The sequence below is a fragment of the Lytechinus variegatus genome, chromosome 6 (genome assembly GCF_018143015.1).
Source record: "Lytechinus variegatus isolate NC3 chromosome 6, Lvar_3.0, whole genome shotgun sequence".
Taxonomy (NCBI): domain Eukaryota; kingdom Metazoa; phylum Echinodermata; class Echinoidea; order Temnopleuroida; family Toxopneustidae; genus Lytechinus; species Lytechinus variegatus.
In genome coordinates, this window is record NC_054745.1 from 8,465,806 (window position 1) to 8,493,750 (window position 27,945).

The window sequence follows — 27,945 nt, forward strand, 5'->3', positions numbered from 1 at the left end:
TGACTTTCATCATACAATGACTTATCGTAATGAGCAAGACACACAACACTAATGGAAGTATACACAGTAAAAAAAATTAAAAAATGCTGTTTACTATATGAACCTTACATTAATTATTTAAACAAATGTTTAAATCTTAAGAAAGTTTAATTTTCAATATCTAATCTTCAATAAATTAAACATGATTGTTTAACGGTTAAACAAATACTGTAACATTCATATAGTAAACAGCTTTATATAAATCTTAAACAGCGTTTTTACTGTGTAGAAAGTATTACATACGTTCAAGTAGTTTTATACTTCCAGCTCACTTTCGCCTATATACTCCTTAATATTACCATGAATACAAAAAACTCACATCAAGACTCCAATTGCAAAAGATTCATTTCGGAAAAAATGATATTTTTTTTCTTTGTACAACACTTGCAAGACAAAATACAGAAAGCTTTATAGCGACAATATTGGGGTTTCAGACAAGCCACTCTCCAATAAACGCGTCCCACATTTCATTAGTCTCGTTGACAGCCTTTTGATGGGTGCTGTAATCCAGACAGTCCGCGTGGAACACAGATACCCCGCGTAACTGCTTTTCTTTGGCCATCTGAACGCGTAGAGCGAGACTAGTTGCGTTGTCGTACCAGACTTGGTGGGTTTGCCCAGTTTCAGTGTCCTGCACGTATGGAGAGATAACAATCATAACTATGCTGACACACTAGCGTACCTATATGTACGGGGGGGGGGGCAGAGGGGGCAGTCTGCCCCTCCCCCCTTGACGAGCCACCACCCATGCAAAGGATTTGATTTGATTTGATTTATTTATTTCCGTTTCACAGTAATATAATGAACATAATAATATTGTAAACATAACAAAACAAGGTCGAAGATACTACAAAAGATAATATGTATATATAAATAATCATAAATTTAAGGAACACAATTGGGTAAATAAATTTATCTGAAATGACATTTGTATTTAAAAGTAAAACGGAGGGACTTGCCGAAAAAAGCCAAGCTTGTACAAGAGGCAAGCCCCTAACTTAGTTTCATTACAAAACTACAACAAATAAATATTGGGTCGTAATGATAAATTGGTTTAAAAATAAATACAATTTTTGTGCACTTGAAAAAACGTAACTGATGGGTCATGTAAAGAAATATTTACGTTATACAATATCATAAGAGAGGGGGAGAGAACAGAAGGGCAGTGCAGTACATTAAGCAGAAAGAAAGATAGCAGGCAACAGGAGCAGGTACTTGGCTAATTGCAGTTTTAAGAAGAAAAAAGAATGTAAAACAAATAATATACATGACTATATGTATATAATATAAACACATACATAAAAGTCGAGTATAATTAAATTAGTTATTTTAGTTATTCAGCTTGACCTGTTTGCGACGAATATTGCAGAATTAACATTTCTTCAGTTTGCGTTTAAAAATATTTAAATTAGGGATTCTTTGAAATCTTGAGGCAGAGAGTTCCAGTAGGCTGGCCCGGAGAAGACAAATGAGTTTTTTGCAAATAAAGTTCTTGTTAAAGGAAGATGATAACATTGATGTTGCCTTGTTGGGTAGCTGTGTGGTTACAGCCCGATAGACCGCGGGTCCGATAGACCGCGGGTCCGATAGACCGCGGGTCCGTTAGACCGCGGGTCCGATAGACCGCGGGCCCGATAGACCGCGGGCCCGATAGACCGCGGGTCCGATAGTCCGCGGTGTGTGTAAAATTATGATTAGGACAATATAGTGAGATCCATGTCATCAAGAGGTCAAAAGGTCATTGATACGAGTCCATGGGGTTCTATAACGATGACCCACAGGACAATCGCCCCTGACATCTACTTCAAGGAAAATATTATCTCCATATTCTTATCGTCGGGGACTGTTACCCCCCCCCCCCCCCCGGAAATATGCCCTTTTAGACACTATACGGAGCCCCTAAAATGCCATCGACTTGACGACATGGCTAGATACTTTATCTTGCCATGTCGACTAAATAAGCTTATTATGTCCGCATGGCGAGATACGTTATCCTGCCAAGTCAGTCCACTTATAAAAGGTTATATGTCAACATTGTATCTTGCCAAGTCGACTTAAATAATTATGCTACATGTCAACATGGCGATATATTGGGATTCTTGCCGGGACTTGTACACTTCATATCTCGCCATGTTGACATATCGACTTGGCAAGATAGAATATATCGCTATGTCGAAATAAGAAGCTTATTAATTACTTAGGAGGCGGAAGCGGGGTGGGGTGCTTTTCCCCCTAAATTTGAGGAAGGAGGACGGTCCCCCTTAATTTTTAGTTGAGATCCTTTTTTTGGTCGTCAATTTCTTTTCCACGTCCCCCTAAATTGAGGTAGACCACCCTAAAATATTTTTGCCCCCCCCTAATTTTGGTTGATAACCATATTTTTTTTCCTTGTCAAAATATTTTGGTGGTCCCTCCTAAAATTTTGGTTGATTTGCTTGTCAATTTTTTACCTGTCACGGTGTCCATCCCAAAATTTCAGGTGGATCCCCCTAAATGTTTTGCCTTCGGCCGCTAATGGTTAATTAAGACATGGTAAGATATTATCTTAACATGACGACATGGCGTGGTACTTTAAAAGTACCATGGCCATGTCGTCATGTTAAGGCATTTTCACATTTATTATTTTCATATTATCTGGGGTAATTGTCTGGAGAGTAAATTTCCGGGGGGGGGGGGGGTAACAGTCCCCGGCGGTAGAAAATATGGGGATAATATTTTCCTTGAAGTAGTTGTCAGGGGGTGATTGCCCTTATTGGGTTATTGTTATAGGACCCAGGCGCGGATCTAGGATTTCAAGGGAAGGGAGGGGGAGCAAATTCGACCTGTTTTTTTTTGGCGCCCAAGTGTACTTTTCGAAAAATGGCGCCCACGCCCTCCTGGCCCGGCTAACTTAAATTATCTTATAATCACTTAAAAAAAATAAAGACCACTTTTTAATGTGTTCTTGAAAAAAATCCATGAATACATCAATACCAAAAGGTAGGGGGACACAGGGGCGGTTCCAGCCTTCGCCAATAGGGGGGATGGGGCGGAAATTTGTTTCAGCCATATTTTCCCCGATCGGCAGCTCGAAGATAATTTTTGTTTGTTTCTTTGAAGGGGTACTCTTCATTAGTCACTTCTTGGCTTTATTCTAATAAAATAATACATAATATCGTAATCCTCTTCTATATGATGCGAGCGCGAAGCGCGAGCTAATTTTTGGGGAAATTTTATGTATTCTTTCCTAAAATTTAAACTGATTCTGGGCAATGTTTGTTATCCTGAAAAAGACATGCATGCAACGTAATAATTACTACGAACGCAAAGCGCGAGGGGAAATGAACTGATGAAAAAGATACGTGTTAAAGTAGCATTTAACAATCAAATAATGCAAGCGCGAAGGGCGAGCTGAATCTTTTTGAAATTTTCACCCAAAGATAGGAAATTCTAAACACTTTTTTAACTCAAGCAGAATAGGTATATGAGTAAACAATTAAAGCAAGCGCGAGCGGAAAATTTCTAGATTTAGTCCTATAATATTTACTGAACGAGACACTCTATTCATGATTTGTAAATCCTTAAAAAATATGAGTATTAATAATGCGAGCGCAAAGCGCGAGCAAAAAAAAATATACGTTTCAAACTGGTACCTGTTAAGGACTGCTTGCACTTAGCCATGAAGGCGTCACATATTTCAACAATCAAAAAATGCGAGCGCGAAGCGCGAGCTGAACATTTTTTAACTTTTTAAAAGAAAGAATGGAAAATTTCAATCAGTTTTTGTAATCGTGAACAGGATAGCTATGTAATTTAACGATTGATGCGAGCGCAAAGCGCGAGCAGAAAAAATCGAGATTTAGACCTAAAAGTGGGCCACTCTGTTCATGTTTTGTAAATCATCAAAAGGATGAGTAATATGAGGTCTTCCTACATTAATAATGCGAGCACAAAGCGCGAGCAGAAAATTTTTGATATTGTGATCTGAAACTGGATAATGATTTAAATTAGAGAACAAGTTGGGTATCTGAATAAACATGCGCGAGCGTGTTTCATATTTAGACCTAGAATCTAGGCATTCTAAATACAACTTTAATCATGAAAATCATGAAGCTTTGATAGTCCGATCTGAAAAAAAGAGTAAATTTCAGCTTTATATTTCTAGCACTTTGTAGAAAAATTGTAAGGTGGATATGGATCGCACTTAAAAAAGAGCTGATAATATTATTACTTTGAGTTTTGACACAGGACCGGGACATCCTTACAACATGCCATCATATGAAAATGATGACTATCTTCCTATTCATCTTGCTAAGCGCGAGATGGAACAAAGGGGCAATTTAATTATTAAATTGATATCATATTTATTAATGCCTAATGAGGGCGCGAAATGTGATGATATCATGGCATTAAAACTGGACATTTCACTTTTGTGATTATGAATAGGATGCATCAGTTTATATATTTTTGACCATTAATGCGAGCGCAAGTCGCGAGCTATAATTTTTGATAAACTGTCATGAAAAGGGGATTTTAAGTAGTTTGTTGTATAAACAATATTGAAACATTTATATAACTCGCCAATCAAAATGCGAGCGTGCAGCGCTCTAGCTGATGCGCCTTAAAAATCAGACCAGAAAAGGGATATTTTGACAACTGTATGGAATACACGAAAATAAAGGTACCTCAAAAATCAAAATTTGCGAGCGCGTAGCGCAAGCAACAAATGTTAAAATTCGAACCATAAAATTGACATTTTTACAGAGCACTTTTTAAAAACCAATTTGTAAATTACACAAATTAATGAAAGTTTGATTTCCGAGGTGAAATATGTGTTGTATATTGACTTCCAAACTTGATATTCGAACTCCACATTGAACAATATGTAAATCACCTAATAGGCAATGTAAGCGCGAAGCGAGAGCGAAAGTTTTATATAGTTGCACGAAAGATTCTTTTTATTTTCCAAGTCTTCCCCTCATCTTATTTTATGCCTTCGTCGTCCTTCTCTTCCTTTCTCCTCTCTTTTTCCTCCTTTTTTCCTTCTCTCTTTCCTTTTTTTCCTTTTTCTTTGCTCCGCCAAGAGGGGGGGGGGGGGAGCTCGGCCCCCTGGATCCGCCTATGGGGACAAGGGGCGGGAAAATATGACAAGCAAAAAAAAAAGGATATCATCGACAAAGTAAGGTCATCTCGTCCCAAAATACATGTTTTATTTCGATTTAGAATGATGTATTTCTATGATTATCAAAGACCAAAATAGTAGGGGGACATTTGATATTGTGTCCCCCCCCCTACTATTTTGAGTAGGTGGGACACGTCCCCCTGTCCCCTCTGGGATTTCCGCCCATGATGTAATATCAATGGGAGCGCGAAGCACGAGTGATTTTGGGGGGTTTCAATTTGGTTTAACTTCTCACCAGAGTAAGCCCTACTAGAATATTGTGAACGGGAGCTGTAGTTTCTGTACTGTTGTTTTAGTATACCCTTAATATTATTAATGATAACCTCTAGGAAATATGCAATCTCGACTAATTATCCTCATCAGTGGCGTATTTATTCAGCATGGGTGCAGGGGGGGGGGGGGGCGAGGGCAGCAAGATAAAAAAATAAATGAAATGGGGGGAGTAGACGTTAAACAAAATCTGAGATTTTATTCTTGAAAAACACATTGAGGTATCTCACAAGGCCTAAATAAATAATGAGAACGGGAAGCGCGATCTCATTTTTTAAAAAAGAATTTTCCTGAATTTTATCCTGAAAGCCTAAGTCAGGGGCGGACCCAGCTTCCGCCAATAGGGGGAGGGGCCATTTTTTCACCCATATTTTCCCCAATCGGCCGCTCAAAGTTGATTTGTCCAAGTTCCGTAATGAGCCAACAATTTCGAGGGGGCTCGATATGGCGTATCGCATAAAATTAATAAGAAGTTGGCCGTGAGCGAAGCGAGCAAGCAAATATGTTGACACTTTTATTACAAAAATACAAGGTCGTGATAGATTTTGACATAATATTTGGAAAATAATAGTATATCTCATCATAATCCCTTTCCTTTTCTCTCTATTTTTTCTTAGCCTTGATTCTCTCTTTTTTTGTTAGGGGGGGGGGGGCAAACGCCCATGTCCTAACAGTCATTTCCTAGATTTACTTTATAAGCAACTAAATGTGTTATAATCTCATAAGCCATATGCAAGCTACAAATTAAATTTCATGTATATTGTCCTGAAAATTTAACATTCTGGACAATGTTTGTGAACCTGAACAGGACGCGTATGTAACTAGATAATTACCACGAGCGCGAAGCGCGAGCAGAAATGTTAAATATCATGGACTGGTCGAAAAGTTAGTCATTAAGAAGATACATATTTCAACGATTAAACTGATTTTTTTTTATATTCCAACCTAATAAGATGAGATTTCAAATCCCCCAATCGGACATTCGACATTCATTTCCATCTCTCTTTTTCTTATCTTTCTTCCCATCTTTCTCTCTTTTTGATATTATTCTCTTCCTATTTTTTCTTCTTCTTTTCCTTTCTTTTCTTTTCTTTCTTTTCCCTCTAACTCTTTTTTCTCTTTCCCCCATTACTTATCCCTCTTTCTTTTCTTTCCTTTCCCCTTTATTCTCTTTTAATTTTTTTTCTTCTCTCCCCCCTTCCACTCTCTCTCCTTTTATTCTCTTCTTTTCCCCTCTTCTCTATCTCTCTTTTTTCTTATCTTTCTTCCCATCTTCCTCTCTATTTAAATATTCTTCTCTTCCTTCCTTTTTTTCTTCTTCTTTTTCCTCCTTTTCCTTTCTCCTAGCTTTCTTTTCTTCTATTCCTTTTCCCTCTTCTCTTTTTTTCTCTTCTTTTCCCCCTGTTCTTCTCCCTTTTTCTTTGTCTTTCCTTTCCCCTCTTACTCTCTTTTCTATTATCTCCTTTTCCCATCTTCCTCTCTCTTTTTATTCTCTCCCTTCTCTCCTTTCCCCTCTCCCCCTCTTTTTTTGAGCGGGGGGGGGGGGTGGGTGAGGCAGTTCCCCTTCGCAGCCCCCCCATGGATCCGCACCTGATAGAACCCCATGGTCTCGTATCATTTGACCTTTGGACCTCTCGATGACATTTGATATATCTTATCATAATTTTACACGCATTGCGGACTATCGGACCCGCGGTCTATCGGGCCCGCGGTCTATCGGACCCGCGGTCTAACGGACCCGCGGTCTATCGGACCCGCGGACTATCGGACCCGCGGTCTATCGGACCCGCGGTCTATCGGGATGTCCCCAGCTGTGTACGGAAGTATTTTTACGGAACATATTAAAGAAAATGGCGGGGAGATCGTCCCTGATTAATTTAAACATAAATTGACGTTCGAAAAGATATATGTCGAAAAGTTCGAAAAGATATATGTCATTTACTTTAAGAATATTATTTTCAAAAAATAAGACATCAGTATGTGATCTAAAGTGTGTTTGAAAAATTATTCTTAGAGCTTTTTCTGGAGAAGTAATATTCTATTTATTTGTGTTTGTATTGCACATCCCCACGCAATAATTCCATAATTAATATATGGTAGAATAAGTGTGTAATATAATGTTAACAAAGTGCGGGAAGGGAGAAAATGTTTAAGTTTATTAATAATTCGAATGTTTCTAGAAATTGTTTTACATATACTATCGATATGAGGCTTCCAGGATAATTTGTCGTCAATAAGGACACCCAAGAATCTAGTAGTGGAAACATTATTAAGAACAAAATTATCAAAGAAAATCCTGTCTGGTAGAGTATTGATTTTAGTACTGAAAAGCATGTAGTTTGTCTTCTGGTGATTAAGTGAAAGTTTGTTGGCCTTGATCCAATCTGTAACATTTGTTAGGACGTATCCCTGCCCCATCTGACGAGCTTGAAAGACCTTTTCTGCACCCCCCCCCCTGACGAGCTTGAAGACCTTTTTTTTTTTTTGCTTGTCAATATTTTTTCTGGTACGAAATCCTTTATTTGTGATTGATAACTTTTCTTGACGGTTTTGCCCCCCCCCCCCTGTTGAAAATCCTAGGTACGCCACTGTGCTGACAATAATTGAAATGGTAATGGTAGTCATGATGGTCATGCTGGTAATACTACTTTATTGAGGATATTAATTATTATAATGATAACAAAATAATAATCCCTGACATATTCATCATCATGCATAATAATAATAATATTTAATACGCTCTCCATAGTTAACTATATAACAGCGTTTACAAACGATTTAGAAACAAAACTACATAATGATTACAATACAAATACATGCAAAATAAATTAATCGGAAAAGAGGTATGTTTGTAGGTGTTTCTTGAATTGAACTGAAGAGTGTGATGATTTAATGAAAGTGGGGATGTTGTTCCATTCATCATCAGAATAATAATAATAAAAGAACGGCCTGTTTCCCACACTGCAAAAACGCCGGTGTTAACACCAGTCCGGAATCTATATATGTCCACACCAGTGAAGTGTTGAACAACACCAGTTTCGTTTTGGTGTAACACCAGATATACAACACCAGTAGTCATGGGTGTCGATCACGGGGGGATGGGGGGGATATATCCCCCCAATATTTCAAGTGGGGGGATGGCCTGTATTATCATCCCCCCCCCAATAATTTAGGGTAGAAAAATTATAATAATGATGATGAAAAAATGAAAAGTTTGATCATGATGATTATAGTATGCCATCAATCAGTTTGTTTCCCTCGCAATTTGTGTATATTGTTATTAAATAAAAACATTCTTTTTCAGGACTATTAAACAGATGGGTGGAGGTTCAAGATGAAAAAGAATGAAATGTTTATGTATCTGATATTTTTTAACACATGACATAAAAGGACCCCAACGAAAATCAACTTTTGTTGATAGGGTGTTCCATCCCACCAGTGGTGAATAAATTAATTTAAATAAATCATTAACTCAAAAGGGTGGAAAAATAAACGGGAGTAAAAGGATGGCAAGATAAATAAAGGAATGACGGTAAGCCCGATGGCGCACGAGAAGCCACACAGGTTGTAATTTGTGCTAGTCTTAATTGGTCCGAATCTGCATTTTATCATCATGCATTAAGAAGAATAAAGATATTGCCAGTCAGGTTAGATTTAAGAGAAAAGTTGTATACACAGAGGCGTCGATCCTGGGTGGGGGGGGGGGGGGGGGCAGGGGGCGATCCCCCCACCAATGAAAATATTGGGGGCAAACATATCGTTTTGCCCCCCCCCAATAATTCCGCATGTGCAACTAAAAAATAAAATAAGATTGTAATGCTACACTGAAATCAGCAAGCGAGATTGAGATACCAACTCGATTTTGATTTAAAATCGTGCTCAAAATGTCTGCTTTTCAGATTGGAATATAAAAATTTCAGCTCGCGCTTCGCGCTCGCATCATGTACCCAAAACCCATACTTTTCATGATTATATAGGTGAATATAATGTCCCGTTTTCAATTCTAAACCTCAAAAGAACTTTGATTTTGCAATAATCTTTTGTTGGATATATATCTTCCATTAAAGTGTCCTTTTTTCCAGATCAAAATATCAAAATTTTCAGCTCGCGCTCGCATCTATTGTTCTTCTAGATACCCATCTTAATCATTGGTACCAAAAATGCTTAGAATATCAAGCTTTCAGGTCAGAATATAAAGAAATTTCAGCTCACTCTCTAGTGAGATACATGTATCGACCCTCCTCATGAGTTACTACAAACAAACCTAAACAGGTACATTTTTCCTGTTTTCATGACATACTAAAAAAATTTAGCTCGCGCTTCGCGCTCGCATTGTTGGTGAAGGTGAGATATGTGTCTCTTTCTCATGAGTTATATATATATATATATATATATATATATATATATATATATATATATATATATATATATATATATTGTGATCGAGCACCTTTGGAACGTTGATTCATAATTTTGCCCCCCCCCCAATCTGAAAAATGGATCGACGCCCCTGTGTATACATCATGCTCAATAAACAGATCACTATGTACATGGTCCAGTCAATTTTTGTCATTTTTTTCTCGGTATGAGTTTAGAATAGGATTACTTGTAACACAAATTGAATTAAAAAAAAATGATACAAGTATAGTACACTACAACAATGAAGGAATTTCCAAGAACACCATGCATATCAACCACTCCCAAATGTCCTAACTTGTGATTTTAGTGGGGGTAATGTTGAAATATCCCCATCCACAAGAACATTTGTGGCAATCATCCCCCCCAACCAAGAATACCAATCGACACCCCTGCCAGTAGTATTAAAATAGCATCAGTTTGATTCCAAACTGGCGTTGTTTCAATACTTCTCTCGTGTGGACGTATATGGATTCCGGGCTGGTGTTAGATTAATATCGGCGTTTTTGTATAGTGCGACCCTGTTAATGGTCACAATAAAGTCACTTCATTATCTAAATTCATGATAATTTCCCGCATCTTTGCCTAATTATGTATTTGATATCTGGCCCATTTCAGTGTTTCAGCAGCTAAATTCAATACAGAGTGAGCAGTTCCGCCACTTTTCGGTTTTATCGCGGTTTGCCTGATCGAAAATTCTCGATATTCTTTTAAATTTCCTTTTTTTTGCAAAGCAAGCATCCTAAGCTCGACCCCTTTATTTATTTATTTATTATTTATTCGGCACTACAAACATATTAAGATTTACAAAGCAATATCAAACATTGCATAAAATGACATAAAAATTATACAGGCACGTGCAATACTTGATAGCAGTTTGCCCAGTGCATCAGTTGGTGGCCAGGGAAGAGGAGAGCAAACTTAATCACTGTGACCTAATGGTCCCTCCGCCCAGGATAAAAAAAATCTTTTACTTTTTCCCCGCAGGTGATATGGTGCGATGAATTGAGTTGATTGCTATGAATTCAACGGAGGGGGGGGGGTAATTCCCATCCATTTTTTTTTGATCGAACCCACGACCTCCCGTTCATGAGGACGCGGACGCTCTCACTGAGCCACCATGTCCGGTGAGCCACCTATCGGGACGATGATCAGTGGGGCTTTCAGTGATTTTATTTCCCTGGTTTTTTTTTTTAAGAATATTACCTTGTAATCAAAGTAAGGTGATTCGTAAGAATCACTCCACTTTCCACCTGTTGTTGACTTGTCCAGGAGTTTCATGATGTCGCCAAAACCTTTCTGATACTTTACAGAAAGATTCTTGTACATGCATACGTCACCCTGGGTGAACAGATATGGAAAATATCAATTGTTTATCGATGATTACGATTTTGATATGATGGTATAATAAATCATGGACATAAAACCTCATTGGCCCATATTCTGAAGTCTGGCTTAACTTAGACCATGGTCTAACTCTGTGCTAAAATAATGGGAAGCCAAAAGTGTCAAAATTTTTAATAAGTTTTCTTGTGTGATTTGAGAGCCAAATTGGCTGAAATATGATATCTTTACAGTAGGTGATTTATGTAACAATTGGCTATCCTACTTAAACCACAAGTTTGAACCAGAGTTAAAATTAAATCCGACTTCAGAATACTGGAGCCATTGAGTTGAAGGATTTTAAACAATTTTTTTTTCAGAATCAGCAATAATGAAAAGTATGAAAATGACCGATATTTGTGACCAGCCAAACCAAGAACAATAATAAGTCACTAGGGGAGGTTCTTTGTTATTTTAGCCAAAATAGCAATTTTGCCCTAAAAAATCGAAACATAGAAAATTTACTTATTCGGAAAGGGTAAGTTTTCTTCACACTGTCGAAATTATGAAGTTGATAAAGATCCAGGATAGAAGAGCTGCTTTTACATAATTTTTTTTGTGGAAACCTTGAAAGTTCAAACGATCGATCGCACAATCTAAACATTCGCATCATGACCTTCGCCGAGTGAAGACGCAACCTTGCAGCGGCTCCAAAACAGCTCACCCACGTGTAATTTGAATAAGAAAAATTTGTGAGGAACACGCGGCAACACGAGTGAAAGAGCGAGAACTATGGAATCTGGAAGGGGGAAGCGGCCGCGCCCTGCTAAAACGCCAACCAGCCCTCTTTCTTCTGAGGCGGCAATTTTACCGGCTATTCAGCTTATGTTGAATGAACAGTCAACTAAATTTGAAAATCGTTTTTCGGTTTTGGAAAACAAAATTTTGAAAGAAATTAAGCTGATACGTGAACAATGCGCTGAGGTGGTTGCCACCGTTGAACATCATTCCATAGAGCTGAAGGAAATGAAACAGGAAATGGAAAAGTTAAAAGAAGAAATGGCTATCGCCGAAAAAGAAAATAAGGAGGAGCTCGACAAAATGGAAACCTATGTAGCAAGAGAGAACTTGGTATTCCTTAATGTACCGGTGCCTGAAAAGGTAACAAGAGAAGGAGGAAAGGAAAATGTGGAAGAAACAATGAAAGAGTTTATGATTAATAAACTACAGTTCACAGAGCAGGAGGTGGAAGGTATCGAGTACCAACGTATACACCGTGTCCAAGCCGGAACGTCACCAAGGCCAATCAAAGTAAGATATCTACGTTATGCGGATAAGGTGTCTATTCAGCAGAGGGCGAATCTCTTGAAAAATACGAGGATGTATATAACGGATGATCTATCTCGGAGGGTGAGAATGGAAAGGAGGAGCCAGGTCGAGGCGTTAAAGGCAGCGAGAGGAGCGGGGAAACTCGCCTATTTTTCGAGGGCTGAGCCGACGAAGTTGATAGTTGACCACGTTTGGATTCCGAAGAAAGACCAACCGAGATTCATCGAAAAGCTAGGAAGGAGGGTGGAGATAGGGAAGGATCAGGTAGTCCAACGGAGAGGAATACCCATGGTGGTCGATCAAGGAGCACGCGGAAATGATGTGATTGAAGCAGCAAACCAGTAATTATTTTTTAGTTGTCCTTGCTGTAATAACGAGGGGAGCGTGAAAGGAAAATTAGATTATGCAGAAAAAAAGCGATTAAAAATATTCAAATTCAAGAGGAAAATCCTGTGAAATTATCTTCAACTCCATCAGATTATTAATTTTGGTCTCCTGAAGCACTTGGGAAATACATCGTTGGGAATAAACTGTGAAGACGGAGATGCTGAAACATTGTAAGTGAAGTTTGTTTATTTCGACACACAGTATCAAAAGGAAACTTGCTTCAAGATGCGAGATATAAATTTTATTTGAGAGTATAATAGACATTTATTCATATCTGTTTGAGTATTGGTCAGGATGGTTAGTATGGAATTAGATAACATGGATAATGAGACCAAATGTTTAAAACTTTGGGGGGTCAGTATGGTGGACACAGAAAAGAAACTTATTTAATAAGAAAGTTAAGAGTTTCTGGGAAATTGCCAGAGAAAGAAAGTGCTTGGAAACGTAAATAGAAAGAACGATTTATTTGCAAAGTCTATTTAGGTAAATCTAGGAAAAAGGGAGATTTGATTTTAGATATGATATCCTTTATTAATGAAACTGATGTGTATAGGCAATGGAGGTCCTGGTAAACTGTCGCAACATCCCAAAAAAAGAGTAAAAAGGATTGTACAGAAAGGGAAGTGCTGTTTGATAGCTGTACAATATTATTTTTTTTTCATTTGTTTGCTAAGTATACAGTACTTAAGTCATTTGTTTTTATTGTGAGATACATGTTTTTCATATCGTTGGGCAATTTGTTTTAAAATCCCAAAGAGAAATTTAGGGCGCCCCTTTGCCTGGTTCAGGCAAGGATTACTGAAATGGATAATTTTAGTGTTTTAGTAGAAATCATACTTTTCAGAGAAAAATTGCACATTTTGGAGGGTAACTAGTATCAGAAGATATTACTTTGTCTCTTTAGAAATGGATGTGTTCATTGCAATATTGGGTATCATTTTGAATATACATATAACCTCCGCTTGTATGTTGTTCATCCTTGCTTGAACAATTAAAAACCAAAATGAAGAATAAAATTGTCAATAGGCCTATTTCGCTATCGGGTTAGAGGTCTGTTGTATGCAACGAAGTTTTGTTTAAAGGGCGAAATGGCGAATGTTTCAGGTATTGAATGAACATCGCATGCATTATAGTGACTTGCGGTAGGGAGTGGCCCATGATTGCACATCCTTTTCATCCTTGTATTATCTGAGTAGACTATAGTGAATTGATACAAATGAGCAACTCTTATGACATTTTTATGCTTATTTTCAAAGCCAGTAGAATAGAAGGGCATATATTTTGAGAGTATTTGTAAAAAGAAATCACACAGTCCGGCCATTTTTTGTATCAGGCATATAGTGGCAGTTAAAAATAAGAGAGAGAAGTTTGAAAAATGTTGCAAATCCTCAAGAATAGCAAATTTTCTTGTTGTAAATGTTTGTTGAATAGTTGCAAGTGCCTATTTGGTTAGATTTCAAAATCAAAAGGAATAACAGTGTATCCTTTTCCCCAATCAAAGCAATGATGAATTTGGAACATCTGAATGGGGGATATCCTGAAATATCTTTCCCAAGAAATGCAAAGTTTATTCTTTTGAAGAACGGATTATTTTGAACGTACAGCATCGTATTGATTGTTAGAAGTATTTAATGTTAGATAAGCATTTCTTTCTTCATAAGGCCTATAGAATTGGAGTGCCTATTTATACAGGATCAACACTATTAATATTGCTTGTCCCGGGGAATGTTGCTCATATTCAAGGAGGGATAATACTAAGTTTTTGTTTATAAGTAGAACCATAAGATGGAATTTGGAGAGTTCGAGGCATTGATTGGGTACAAAACATTGCATTAACTTGACTAAAATTATTGTATGGTGAGTTGCGCATGATCGCTTCTCGTTTCATCCTCTATGAATTACCAAAGTGACACTATATAGAAACAAATAACACCTTGAATTTTCAATGCGTTATTACATCCAGTAGGTGAAAAGAAATAACTCTTGAGAGTATCTTACAAAAAATAAGCAGTCCAGTCATTCTTGTACTATGGTACAGTAGAATTTTAAAAAAGAGAATTTTGAAAAGGACTGCAAATTCTTAAGATGGAAAGCTTTCATGTTGTAATGTGTTTAATAGATACTTGAATAGCAGGAGTATGTATGCTAAAGTGTCTGTATGTTTGGTTATTAAAAAGGAACAACAAAGTGTTTCCTTTTCTTTTTCCCCAATTGATGCAAGGATGAATTTGAAATAAAAGGTAGCCTGAAATGTATTAAGAAATGCAAGTTTATTGTCTTGAAGCATTGATTAGGAACACAAAGTATTGTATTGCTTGCTATAAGCAAGCATTTTTTGTTCTTCATTACACAAATTAGGCCAATAGAATTAGAGAAATGGCGATCAGCATGCTCACATGCTTTAGGAATGTTGCACAAATACCAAAGGAGAGACACTGAAGTTTTTTTTTTTGTTTATTAAAAGGAACATGAGGCATTGATTGAGGTATGGTGATTTGCGTTAGGTGTTGCGCTTGGTCGCATCTCTTGTTCACATCTCTTGTTCATGCTTGCATCGGTTGGGTAAACCAAAGTGAATTCAAACAAATAAGTAACAGTTGGGTCTCTATTTTTTTCAGCAATATAAAAAAAAATCACAATTCTTGAGAGTTTCTTAGAAACAACAACATTTGCAACATTACTGCAACTTTGCAATGATATATATATTGAGCATAATGGAAGTAGAAATGTTATTTCTGACCATGGTCCAACAACCATAGGTTTGAAATTTGCCTTGTGATAATGTTACTTGAATACTTTCTGTATATTACAAGGGCTTACTTGTTTAGATTTCAAAAGGGAACAATAAAGATTTTCTTATTAATGCAGGTTTGAATCTGAAACAATCAAAGGGCAATGCCATGATATATCCTCACCAACGAGAGGCTTGTTGTGTAATATTGAAAAGAGGGACACGATGATTGCTTTTGTGTTCATGATGGAAATGGAGTGATTGATTAGTAGGGGTATAAACAACAATATATGAAAGCATTATTGGTGAGTGGAGCAAGATTGTATCTCATTTTCACCCTTGCATTAATTAAGTAAACTAAAATGTGTATACAACTTGGTGAAATTATATCAACGAGCAATACTGACTTTGTTTCTCACATTCACAAGAAGAAAGGGACGTAAGTCTTGAGTTTCTTACAAAAGAACAGCATGTTGAATACCGCAATTCAGACATTTTGTATAGAGCATTCATACATTTAAAAAAGAAAAGTTGAGAGAATGTATAACAATTTCAAGATGTGGAACGGGCCTATTATTGAAATAGTTTGCTTTTTCATATTTTTTGGCTCGTGTATGCTCCAAGTGTTTGTTTGCTTAGTTTTTAAGAAAGAAAGGAATACCAGGTGTTCCTTTATGTAAGATGGAACTAAATAGTCAAAAGGAGGATATCCTCATACAATGTCCAAAACTGCATGGTTTGTTGATTTGAACCAATGATTAGGTACATTACCAGCAGTGGAATTTATTGCCACATAAGTATTTTGTCCTTTATTCTTGACATTAATATGGAAACTAGTGTGTTTTTTTTCTTTTAAGTATACCTTTAATGTGCTAATATGGAATCCAATATCAGGACTAGCTTTTGTACATTGTTATATAGGGATTGGGTATTTAGTTACAGAAAGGTGAATCTCAGGACTGTTTGATTTTTTTTTATCTATAGAGACAGGGGGTTGGGAGTGCCTTGGGGCCTTGTTTGGCTATGTATCAACGGAGCACGTGTCATTGTTTACTTGTGTTGTTTTTGTCGGGGATATAGCCTGTGTATCCCCGGCGGAGGCAATGCTGGTGGGGTAGTGGTGCGTACGTGTTTGAGTTGGTGCGGCCGAGCAGGGTCCCGGGGCGTTCCTAGTCCCCTTGTTTCTATCATATAAGTTCTTATTAACAGGAAAAAAAATCTGGCTTAGTAGATATAAGTTTAAAATTTAACTTATTAATGTGGTATATGCTTATTGAATGCCAGTTTTTTTTTCATTATTAATTTCATTTACAGCTATTTCTTTATATTTAATAAGACAAAGAAAAAAAGTCAAGAAGGGGTAGATTTTTACTATTGGAAATACTACAGCAACCTGTAAAGTAGGGTGAGCTGTGAGGGAGTGCTGCTTTGGAGAGGGTCGTATAGATGGGATTCCTTCCCTTCTTTTTTTACCTGCAGGAATTACGAGCAACTTATTTAGGATTTTTAGAGATAATGTTCTACATGGAAGGGATAACAATACTCGAATTGATCGACATTCATTTTTGTTTTTTTAAACAATGGCGCAATAAATTAGATTTTATTATTCAATTATGTACTGCAGTTACACTAGGAAATCCAATCCTCACTCTCCTTATAAATAGCATAGTGAAAATCTTAGTTTTTATACAAAAAAATGGTGGAATGATCTTTTTAGATTCTTTTAATGAATAGATGTTTAAATTGTAATTTTGTTTCCTTAAATGTTAGAGGAATAAGAGAATGCGCGAAAAGGGGACGAATATTTTCATGGTGCAAAGAAAAAGGGGATGTAATTTTTTTACAGGAGACGTATAGTACAAAAGAAGTAGAGGATAGATGGAGTTCTGGGTGGGATGGGTCATGTTATTATAGTCATGGAACAAATCACAGCAAAGGAGTACTCATTCTTATCAAAATTTCGCTAGACTTTAAACTTATAAATATAAAACAAGATGACGAAGGGCGATACATACTCATTGATTGTGAAATCCAAGGACATAGAATGGTCCTTTGTAATGTATACTTACCGACGAGGGATAAAGAAAATCATCAAATAAAATTTTTAAAGGATATGATTATAGAGTTAAAAAAAATTAATAATTGTAACAAACCTGTTTTAATGGGAGGAGATTTTAATATTATAATGAACTCTGATTTAGATTATAATGGAACAGTAAAACAAAAATTACATGATAAGGTTAGTAAAGAAGTAGAAAATTTTATGGAGGAACTACAATTGATAGACATATGGAGGGAGAGAAATCCATTGAAAAGACAATTTACCTTCACGAAGAATAATCCATTTATGCAAAGTAGATTAGATCATTGGCTAATATCAGATGATTTGGTAAATGTTGTTATTAGGTGCAAAATTTTACCATCTATAGCTCCTGACCATTCAGCTATATTTATGTTTTTGTATGATAAAACTGAGAAGGAAATGCGTAAAAAGAATGGTTCTTATTGGAAATTTAATAATAGCCTTTGTGGTAATGTAGAATATGTGAAAAAAATGAAAATAGAAATACTTACATTAAAGGAGAAAATAAAAACAGAAGTTAAAGATAGAAGAGTTGTATGGGATTATTTGAAAATGAAAATAATGTCTTTCACAAGAACTTTTTCGAAAAAACTGGCCAAGGAAAAAAAGAATAAAAAAGAATCTCTCGAAAAGGAATTGGAATGTTTAGAAAGTAGTTGCGTAAACTCAGTAGATGAAGAATTAATTAAAAAGATAGAAAAGAAAAGGAAAGAACTTGCAGACAGTTACGATTACATTAATGAAGGTATTAAAATTCGGTCTCGTGCGACATGGTACGAAAGTGGAGAAAGGGATACAAGGTACTTTAGTCAACTATTACAATCTAACAAAAAGAAAAGTACTATAACAAAATTAGTTAAGGTTAACGGAGAAATTACTGAAAATGAGAAGGAAGTTTTAAATGAAATTAAATCATTTTATACCCACCTTTATGCAAGGGAACACACGGAAGATTTTAGGAATTTCTTTAAAAATGTACCAACGTTAACATCTGAAGATTCTGAAAGCTGTGAAGGGGATATACTAGAAGAGGAGTGTATTTCGGTACTGAAAGAAATGAAGCAAAATAAATCCCCTGGTAACGATGGGTTAACAGTTGAATTTTATTGTACATTTTGGGCTGAAATAAAGGATGTATTGATTGGGGCATTCAATGAAGCTTTTGTTCTTGGAGAACTTTCGGCATCACAAAAACAAGCAATTATTATTTTATTAGCTAAAGAAGGGAAAGACCCACATTACGTAAAGAATTATAGACCCATTTCGTTATTGAATACAGATTATAAGATCATATCCAAAGTTTTAGCAAAACGAATTAAAGAGGTTTTGGAGAGCGTGGTGTTAGCAGATCAAATAGGATTTATTAAAAACAGGAATATAGGAGAAGCTATTAGATTAATTGATGATATGCTTTTTCATACGTTATATAATAATATCCCTGGGTATATGATAGCAATTGATTTAGAAAAAGCCTTTGATTCGATATCCCACAAATTTTTACATCAAACATTAGGTTCATTCGGTCTTGGCCAGCAATTTCGCAAATGGGTCAAAATATTATATACAAATAGCCAAAGTTGTATTTTTAATGGGGGGGATTCTACAAGCTATTTTCATGTTGAAAGAGGGGTAAGGCAGGGAGATCCGCTTTCACCATATCTTTTCATTTTATGTATTGAAGTATTAGCGCATAATATAAGATATAATAATGATGTTAAAGGAATTTCCTTTGGAAAGGAAGAAGTAAAGCAGGTTATGTATGCAGATGATATGTCTATATTTGTCCGAGATTTTGATTCAGTAAGAAAAGTAATAGAAATTTTAGAAAAATTCAGAAAAGTGTCAGGACTCAAAGTTAATAACGATAAGACGAAGGTTCTATTATTAGGTTCCTCCCAAGGAAAATCATATGATTTATCTTTTGGCCAAAAGGTGGATTTTATAAAGATTCTCGGTGTATTTTTTTCTTTAGATGTAGAAGTAAAAGAAAGATTGAATTATAAAGAAATATTAAGTAAAATAAAGAAGTTGTTAAACTGGTGGAAGCAAAGAGATTTAACTTTGATGGGCAAAATACAACTATTAAAGCAGTTTATCTTTTCAAAATTCATATATGTGGCATCTCTTACACCAATTCCAGAATGGGTTTATGTTGAGCTTGATCAGTTGACTTTTACTTTTTTGTGGGGTGGCAGAAATAAGATTAACAAAAAAACGATGTACTTAGATTACCATCAAGGTGGCTTAAAAATGATGAATTTTCAATGGTTAATAAAGGCACAGAGAGTTATGTGGATTAAAAGACTAAAAGAAAATAATACAATGAAATGGAAACAATATTTCAATTATGCCACAAAACATCTGGGAGGAAATTTTATATTTTCATGTGATTACTTGCTTGGATTATTGGAGATAGCATTGCCGCAATTTTATATAGATTTGTTAGAAGTATGGATAGAGACGAAGGATTTTCGTTTAAAATCTGAAACATTTAAAGGAAATGAGATATTTTTTAACAATAAATTTGTACGAATTGAAGGGAAATGCATATTTAACCAAAAAATATATGAAAAAAATATTTACAGATTGAAACATATTATGGATTATGATGGAAACTTAAGGCCATTTTCGTACTTCCAAAGACAGGGTTTAAACATAAATGATTTTCATCTGATAGAGTCAATTTATAAAACTTTTCCAGTCAGCTGGAAACGAAATATGAAAATAGATAGCAAAGAGGCTTCTCTTAGGGAAGAAATATCATTTATATCTGGAAAAAGAATTTTGTCAATGGAGGAGTTAGTATCTAAAAACGTTTATGCAAATTTTATGAAATGCAACTTCTCAATACCTGATGTTTTCGAAAGGTTAAAAAACAAATATAGTTTCTCTTATGAAAAGATTGAACACATTTTTATGAGACCAAGACAATGTACTCTGAACAGTAGATTAAGAGAATTTCAGTTTAAAATGTTACACGGCATTGCTTACACAAATCATCACTTGTTCCGTTTTAAAATCTCACAAAATAACCTTTGTTGTTATTGTAAAAAAGAGGAGGAAACATATCGCCATCTTTTTTTGGAATGTGAATATGCTTGTCTGGTTTGGGATAATTGTAAGGAGATGTTTGGTTTTATTTCTACGGGTAATTTAAGCTGGGAGGAAATTCTTGTAGGGGTAGAATTAAAGGACGAAGGAAAAGAACGCTTAATCAATCACTTTTTAATCTTTGTTAAATTTTTAATCTTCAAAGGGAGGGAAAAGGGTGCACATATAACCATGGATGAAATTAAAAGGAAATTTAAAGAAGAAGAATGGGAAGAAAGAAGGCTGGCGCTAGGTAGAGGCAAGATGTCTCTTCATTTAAGGAAATGGGAAAATCTTAATTAAAAGAATAAATAGGGAGAGTGAGGCAAAGGTATATATACGAGAGACAAAGCCACAAAACAAAATAAATAAAAACACAGAAAAAACCAATACGGAGAATTGCAGTCCCTTCCATGTAGAGTATAGGCATAAAGGGGAGAATGCTCCTAACCTGGGGACGGAGGGGAGGGGGGGGGGGGTGGGAGGTGGAACAACATTTTTATCTTTTTTTCTCTCTGATCATGTCATATATTTTGTTAATATTTCATTTTGTAATTGCTGAAACGCATTAGTATATTAATTTCTAGTATTTTTGAAGTTTGATGTATAAGTTGTATAATTATATTGTAATGGATTTATTGTATAATTTATAATTATGTTTCAAATAGTTTGTACAAATTGTTTATAGAATCTGATTATGTATGTTGATTTGAGAGAATATAATAAAACATCCTTAAAAAAAAAAAAAAAACATATCATGATGGAGTGCACCCTTTATTTTTTACCTCTCAAGCTCTCGCAGAATTTCTTAAGGTATTCAATCAATCACGTGTGAGGGTTATCGATGATAAATTTTGACAAGTGATATATATACCATTTCAAAGCTTACAGAGAGTTCTGTAATATTTTGGCGGAACTATCAACATTGATATTGGGCGTTTTACTGTGCTTTTGGAGTCACTGGTCACATTCTGTAGTTATAGTTTTGTTTGAGCTTGAGTCATATACATCGGTTTCACTTCGTAATTCCGAAGGTTCGTAATTCCGAAACACGTAAATTGCCTATACCTCGATGTTCGTTAATCCGAAAACGTAAAAGGGTTCGTTAATATGAACATTTGTGGCGTTATTCCGACGGTTCGATAATCCGAAAACGGAATTAGGTTCGTTGTTCCGAAGGTTCGTAGTCCGAAAACGAAAGAAGGTTCGTCAATCATTACGTTTTCGGACAAACGAACCTTCGGAATCATACGAACCTTCGGAAATACGAACTTTCCGAATAACGAACCTTAGGAATATCCGAACCTTCGGAATAACGAAATTTCGGAATTACGAATGCATGCGATATACATCACCTCTTCTATCGTTGAACAAGGAAAGTCATAGCCGTACCAAGGTACAATAAGAACAAGTTTGCTCGAGGGAACACCGATCTGGATGAAATCTTCAACACCTGGCATGCATGACAGTGATAATGGACATAACACACTGTAAAAATGGAAGTGCTGATTTAGCACTTAAAGTGCTTGTCGTAGTGACTGCACTACGAGTGCTGATTTTTTTAGTTCAAATTTAAACTAGAAAATCAGCACTCGTAGTGCAGTCACTATACAGGCACTTTAAGTGCTAAAATAGCACTTCATGTTTTTTTACAGTGCACTGGGTGTAAAGCGTAGGGGGTTCGTATATCATACAAAACGAAGAGCTAATTTAGCTCTTAAACATGTTACAGAGCGGGTATAGTGACTGCACTTCGGAGTGCTAAGTTGTCTAGTTCAAATCTGAACGAAAAAAAATTCAGCACTCCGAAGTGCAGTCACTATACAAGCACTTTAAAAGCTACATGTTCATTATCTCTTCGTAGCTCATCGTTTTTTAGAGTGTATAAAAAATATACTAGAATACTAGCCTGAGTTGGGTGATTGGTCTGATACAATTGTCGCGGTTAAAACCATTCAGGGTTTGGGAATGTATATCAATATCACTCGGTATAAAGATCTACAAAAAATGTCCGCATATCCTGAGTTGTTGACATGACATTCGCTCCGGTCAGAGGGCATAGATCAAGAGTTAAGATTGAAATAGAATGTTAGGTTCAGAATAATGTAAATATTAGGATAAGGGTTAATTTTGTTTGGAGGTAAGGTTTTATGTTTGGCTTAACGTGCAGATTGTGGCCGGAGCAAACATCATGGAACAAAACTATCCATATTTAAGTTTTTGTAGATGCTTATTTTTTGTTTTAAAAAATGAGGGACTGAGTAAAAATCCCCCACCCACACTCGTCTACTCCGCGTCCCCTGTTACGATCTGCGAAGGGGTATCATTTATGATATTCGCAGGGCATCTGTATGTACAGCTACGTTTCGAATCGGCCCACTTTCCCTTAAATCTATCTCAATGACACAGATTACTTAAGCTTGATGATTATGATCATGATGACCCAGAGCATTTTCTTAAGCAATTCATATGTTTAAAACATTCATATTCGCAGGTTCGTCATCATCATCATTATCGTCATCATCATTTTCGTCATTATTATATTCATTATCCTAATCATAATCATCACCATCATAATCATGATCATCGTCGTCATCACTATCATCATCATTATCATCATCATCATCATAAATGCCATTATCATTATCACCATTATCATCACTGATATCGCGATCATCATCGCCATCATCATCATCATTACCATCATAATTTTCGTCATTATTATATTCATTATCATAATCATAATCATCATCATCATCGTCGTCATCACTATCATCATTATCATCACTGCCTTCGCCATCATCACCACCATCATTATCGACATTATCATCATCATCACCATCATCATTTTCTTGAGCAATATTTATATATTTTAATTTTCATGTTCATCATTATCCTCACAATCATCATAATCATGATCATCATCGTCATCATCATCATAATCATCTTCATCATCATCATCATCACAGTCATCACCACCATCATCATCTTCATCACCATCATAATCATCATTGCCATCGCCATCATCATCACCATCATTTCATCTACCTCTGATTGTCTTGTTAAATGGTGCATTGGCCATCGCCCTGCCATCGAAGTCCAGTTCATCATAGGCCATGATCATGATGTAATCCACGATCTCGGCGATGGCACGGTAGTCGTAACACCGCTTGAAAATTCTGCAGTCCGGTGTGTACGGGGAATCTAGCGTCACCTTCGGGGGGGGGGGGGGGGTTGTAAAAAATAAATGTAGCGCCTGAACATTAGTAAATGCCGAGGTGAAGGACTGGAACGTGTCTACTTAGCAAGATGTATAGGCCATTTTCACAGTGGGACCGAGAATTCACCCAAAGACTTTTGGCTTAATCAATTTAATAAGAATCATTAGCGTATTTTTAAAATTTTCATTTGGACTTATTCTTTTTTTCAAACAATACTGAACCTCCTGCCTTATCGCAATGTATGCTTGTTTTTCATCCCCTCTCTAAAACCCTCATGCGCCTGCACACACACACACACACACACACACCCAAACGCATTTTCACTTTATTTTATCTCCATTTATTGTCTTATTTGTATATATAATCAACTCTGTCTATTGGTATCTTTATTACACTACAAACTTAAAAAACTTCAAACTGAAATATAACTCTGATAATATTAATAATGAAAAAATAACCAAGCTTAGAATTAAAAAACATAAATACGATTCAAATCACTGTGTGATTTTACCTAATATTTTCACTGGCCCGTATTCTGAAGTCGGGTTTAACTTAAACTCAGGTTTAAAGTTGTGGTTTAATTATGGATAGCCAATTATTACATATATCTCTAACAGTAGAGATATCATACTTCAGCTCATTCAAATCATTCATAATTGTCTAGGAAATATAGGCCCTAAATAGATGATTGTCTTCACCATCGATGAATCAGGAAAGAGCACAGTGAGCATCAGAAACATACAACTTAATAAAAATGTTGATAATTTTTGCTTAAACCACAAATTTATATGATCAGAGACTGACCTGTGAGTATGGCATGGCCTTCGAAAACGCATCCTTTACTTGTTTGACCATCTCAGTGAGGACACCTGCCTGGGACTTGTCTAATGGTTGTTCAAAATCGATGTTAAATCCATCGGTGAAGTTACCAATGGCGGAGTTCACTGTTTGCTCAATCCAGGCGGTGCGGGCGCTCTCGTTGAATAAGGTATCCAAAGAAAATGTCCCTAAAATGAACATATGAAATAGTTCTTGTATATTCCTTTTGACTATGATATTGGACGCTTATGATTTTCATCCCTTTATAAACGCTATTGGAAATATCATATGTTCCACCTTGTCCACATTGTTTGTTAAGAGTGTGGCATTTTAAACATGTCAGTTACATGTATGCCTGTGGAGTACCACAAGGATCTGTTTGTGGACCCATATGTTTTATTTTGTATCTGCAATATCATCAAACCGTCTGTCTATTTACGCAATGGCATTCATAACCAAAGCAGCACACTGAATAACATTGATATTTTCTGTCCGTCGCGGTCTAGTGGTAATAACAGCAGCGCTTTGTATCTTAAAGCAAAAAGCACTTTATAAATCCAGCCAAAATTGTTATTATCATTATTATTATAATTAAAACTTGTAATTCTGAAACAGACACTTTGCTGACAAATTAACTCACCCATCATAACGATCCTGACTCCTTTGTAGTGAGCATGGCACATTATCTGCGGATCAAATCCCTCCCGTACAATCACGGCTGTAATGTTGTCCCAGAAATAATGTTTCCAGTACGCCCCACTTCCAGAAAAGGCCACCACCTGTAAAAGAATTATCGTTGATGAAAATGATGACAAAACTTTCGATGTTGATGATGGTCATTACGATATTCCTAATCATGACTATGGTGATTATATCACCATTATCTATTTCATTATTGTTCATGATTAAAATACCAGCTTCGATCTCTACTCCTGCTTACTTGCTAAACCATGTAAACAAAGTATTGCTGAGTTAGAGAGAGGATCATGTATTTTCATTTAATTTACAATGCGTACTTTTCTTGTCATTCTTCTATGTATGCATCCAAACTCAGTAGAATTGCATTCACGTCCTTACGAAAACACTTCTAAATTAGTAAGTTTATAGCATTATGTTGGTCGACTATGTGTAAACAATAATTGGTATTCTTGATTATTATGAAATACTGCATAATTGCCTCCCCAACTAAATAAACAATCAATAATGAATAGATTAATCAAGCCAACATAAAAAAGTAGTATACTTAACTGCCCATGACCATAATGTAAAATTAAGGTTTTTCAATTGATTTTGTGATTATTTGCGAAACCCTAACCATATTAGCTGGAAGAGCCGTGGTGTAGTGGTTCTGACTCTCGCCTTGTAAACAGAAGGTCGTGTGCTCGAATCTCACCGTGGTCTGGCGTCCTTTGGCAAGGCGTTAATCCACACTTTGCCACTCTCGACCCAGGTGCTAAATGGGTACCCGGTTGGATGTGAAAGATATTGAATGCTTGAATTTGCCAGCGCCAGCGCGATGAATGCAAGGAATGCTCACCAGGGAGTAGAAATTGTGCACTTTTTGTGCAGGATTGAAATGAATCCAATGACCGGGATAATAATAAGTTGTAACACGCTTTGAGCCACCATTCTGGAAAAAGGCACTATAACAAATGGTTATTATTATTATTATTTTATTACTATCATTATTATTATTATTGTTATTATTATTATCATTATTATCTGTATCCCTACATTAGTTTTATGTAATCAACAAAATTTAAAGGTCTCCGTCCTCTGAGGTGCAACAAAAGTACATCATAAATAACTTCCTTCTCAGAACGGAAACAGTGAGCAATCCTAAAACTACGTGTAATTCAGGCAGGGGCGGATCCAAGATTTTTTCCCTGGGGGGGGGGACCACATTTCCAGAGGAAATAAATTGAGAAGAAAAAAAGGAAAAAGGGGGGTTTGAACAAAACTTAAGGGTATTTCGTCCATGGAAAGATTTGACAAGCAAAAAAAAAAACACACACACACAAACAGGTCTTCATTTTCAAAGGGGATAGGGCATATACTTCTGTTTTCACGGCATTTTATAATACAAATTTCATTGTGCCTCTCAAGGGAAAGAAGGCGCGGGCAGGCTCCCCCCACCCCCCCCCCCCTTGGATCCGCCAGTGCCTATATTACCGTGGTGGAGAGATGGATTTATGATCTCCATAAATTTTATCTTCTGTTTTGAGATCTCTCCTACTGATATTTTGTACCCTCATTAAAATTCGAGTCTATGTGCCATCTTTGTCTTTCTTTGAAGGCCTTCTTCCCTGTCCAAGTTTTTTACACTCAATTCCTACACATGCCCTAAACAGGAAGAGTTTTGTGGACAGAGAAATATTTTAGTGAATCCCAAATCAAAAGCAGCTCATTACATGAATTCCATGAGCTTTCCTCAATGAAAAGTCTTTTCTTGGGTTTTGTTTATTGAAATATATTTATTCAGGAAAAACACAAGATCAGTATAAAAACACTGTTTTACATCAAGGTCCTGAAAAGGTTAAAAAGTTACACACAAATTCTAAACTGGTATAAGAATACGTCCAACTGCATAATTATAAAAAGCTAAAAAAAGAATGACAGTGACAGTTCCTACTACGCAATTTATTGAGAATCAGTGTTTAGGTATGAACCTAAATAATAATAAAAAAAATCATCCACTTCTTTAATAGCCTCTTTCCCATGTCAGTATTGGTGCATGATATTTTAGAAGTCTGTGCAATACCTCATTTCCATTTATTTATATTATACTGTTTTTCTGTTTTACAAAGTAAGAATGCCCTATAAAATTGTACTTGATTTGTATTGCTTTATATTACTTTGTATTATGTTTTAAATGGAAATGAAATAAAAGAATTGAATTGAATTGAATACCCACCTCCTTCTCCGCCTTGGTTCGAATCGGCTCACACAGCGTGTGATTGGAACAAGGACATGATGTCGGGCGAAGAACTTTTCCGCAAGCAAAACACAGCAATCCAGTCATCAAAAACAAGAAAATAACCAGTAGATAAAGCTGCTGCAATTGCTTGGACGCCAT

At 36.1% G+C, this 27,945-nt stretch overlaps 1 protein-coding gene across 1 annotated transcript; it reads right to left on the minus strand.

Moving 5' to 3' along the window:
- Positions 1–469: 469 nt before the first annotated feature.
- Positions 470–27,945, minus strand: LOC121416783 (di-N-acetylchitobiase-like). Its single transcript, XM_041610258.1, has 7 exons — positions 27,784–27,945; positions 25,510–25,648; positions 24,855–25,057; positions 23,878–24,043; positions 22,185–22,282; positions 11,093–11,227; positions 470–670 (listed from the first exon to the last, which is right to left on the minus strand). The coding sequence occupies exons 1-7, from the start codon at positions 27,943–27,945 to the stop codon at positions 470–472; spliced, it is 1,104 nt and encodes a 367-aa protein (XP_041466192.1).

What these genes read in the sequence shown, in the direction of transcription:
- LOC121416783 (XM_041610258.1), bottom strand. Translation starts at nt 27,945, where the DNA reads ATGGCGTCCAAGCAATTGCAGCAGCTTTATCTACTGGTTATTTTCTTG. An exon ending in GAACCAAGGCGGAGAAGGAG is followed by an intron (nt 25,649 to 27,783) that starts GTGGGTATTCAA and finishes ATTCTTTTACAG; the next exon opens with GTGGTGGCCTTTTCTGGAAG. An exon ending in CACCTTACTTTGATTACAAG is followed by an intron (nt 671 to 11,092) that starts GTAATATTCTTA and finishes CCATACGTGCAG; the next exon opens with GACACTGAAACTGGGCAAAC.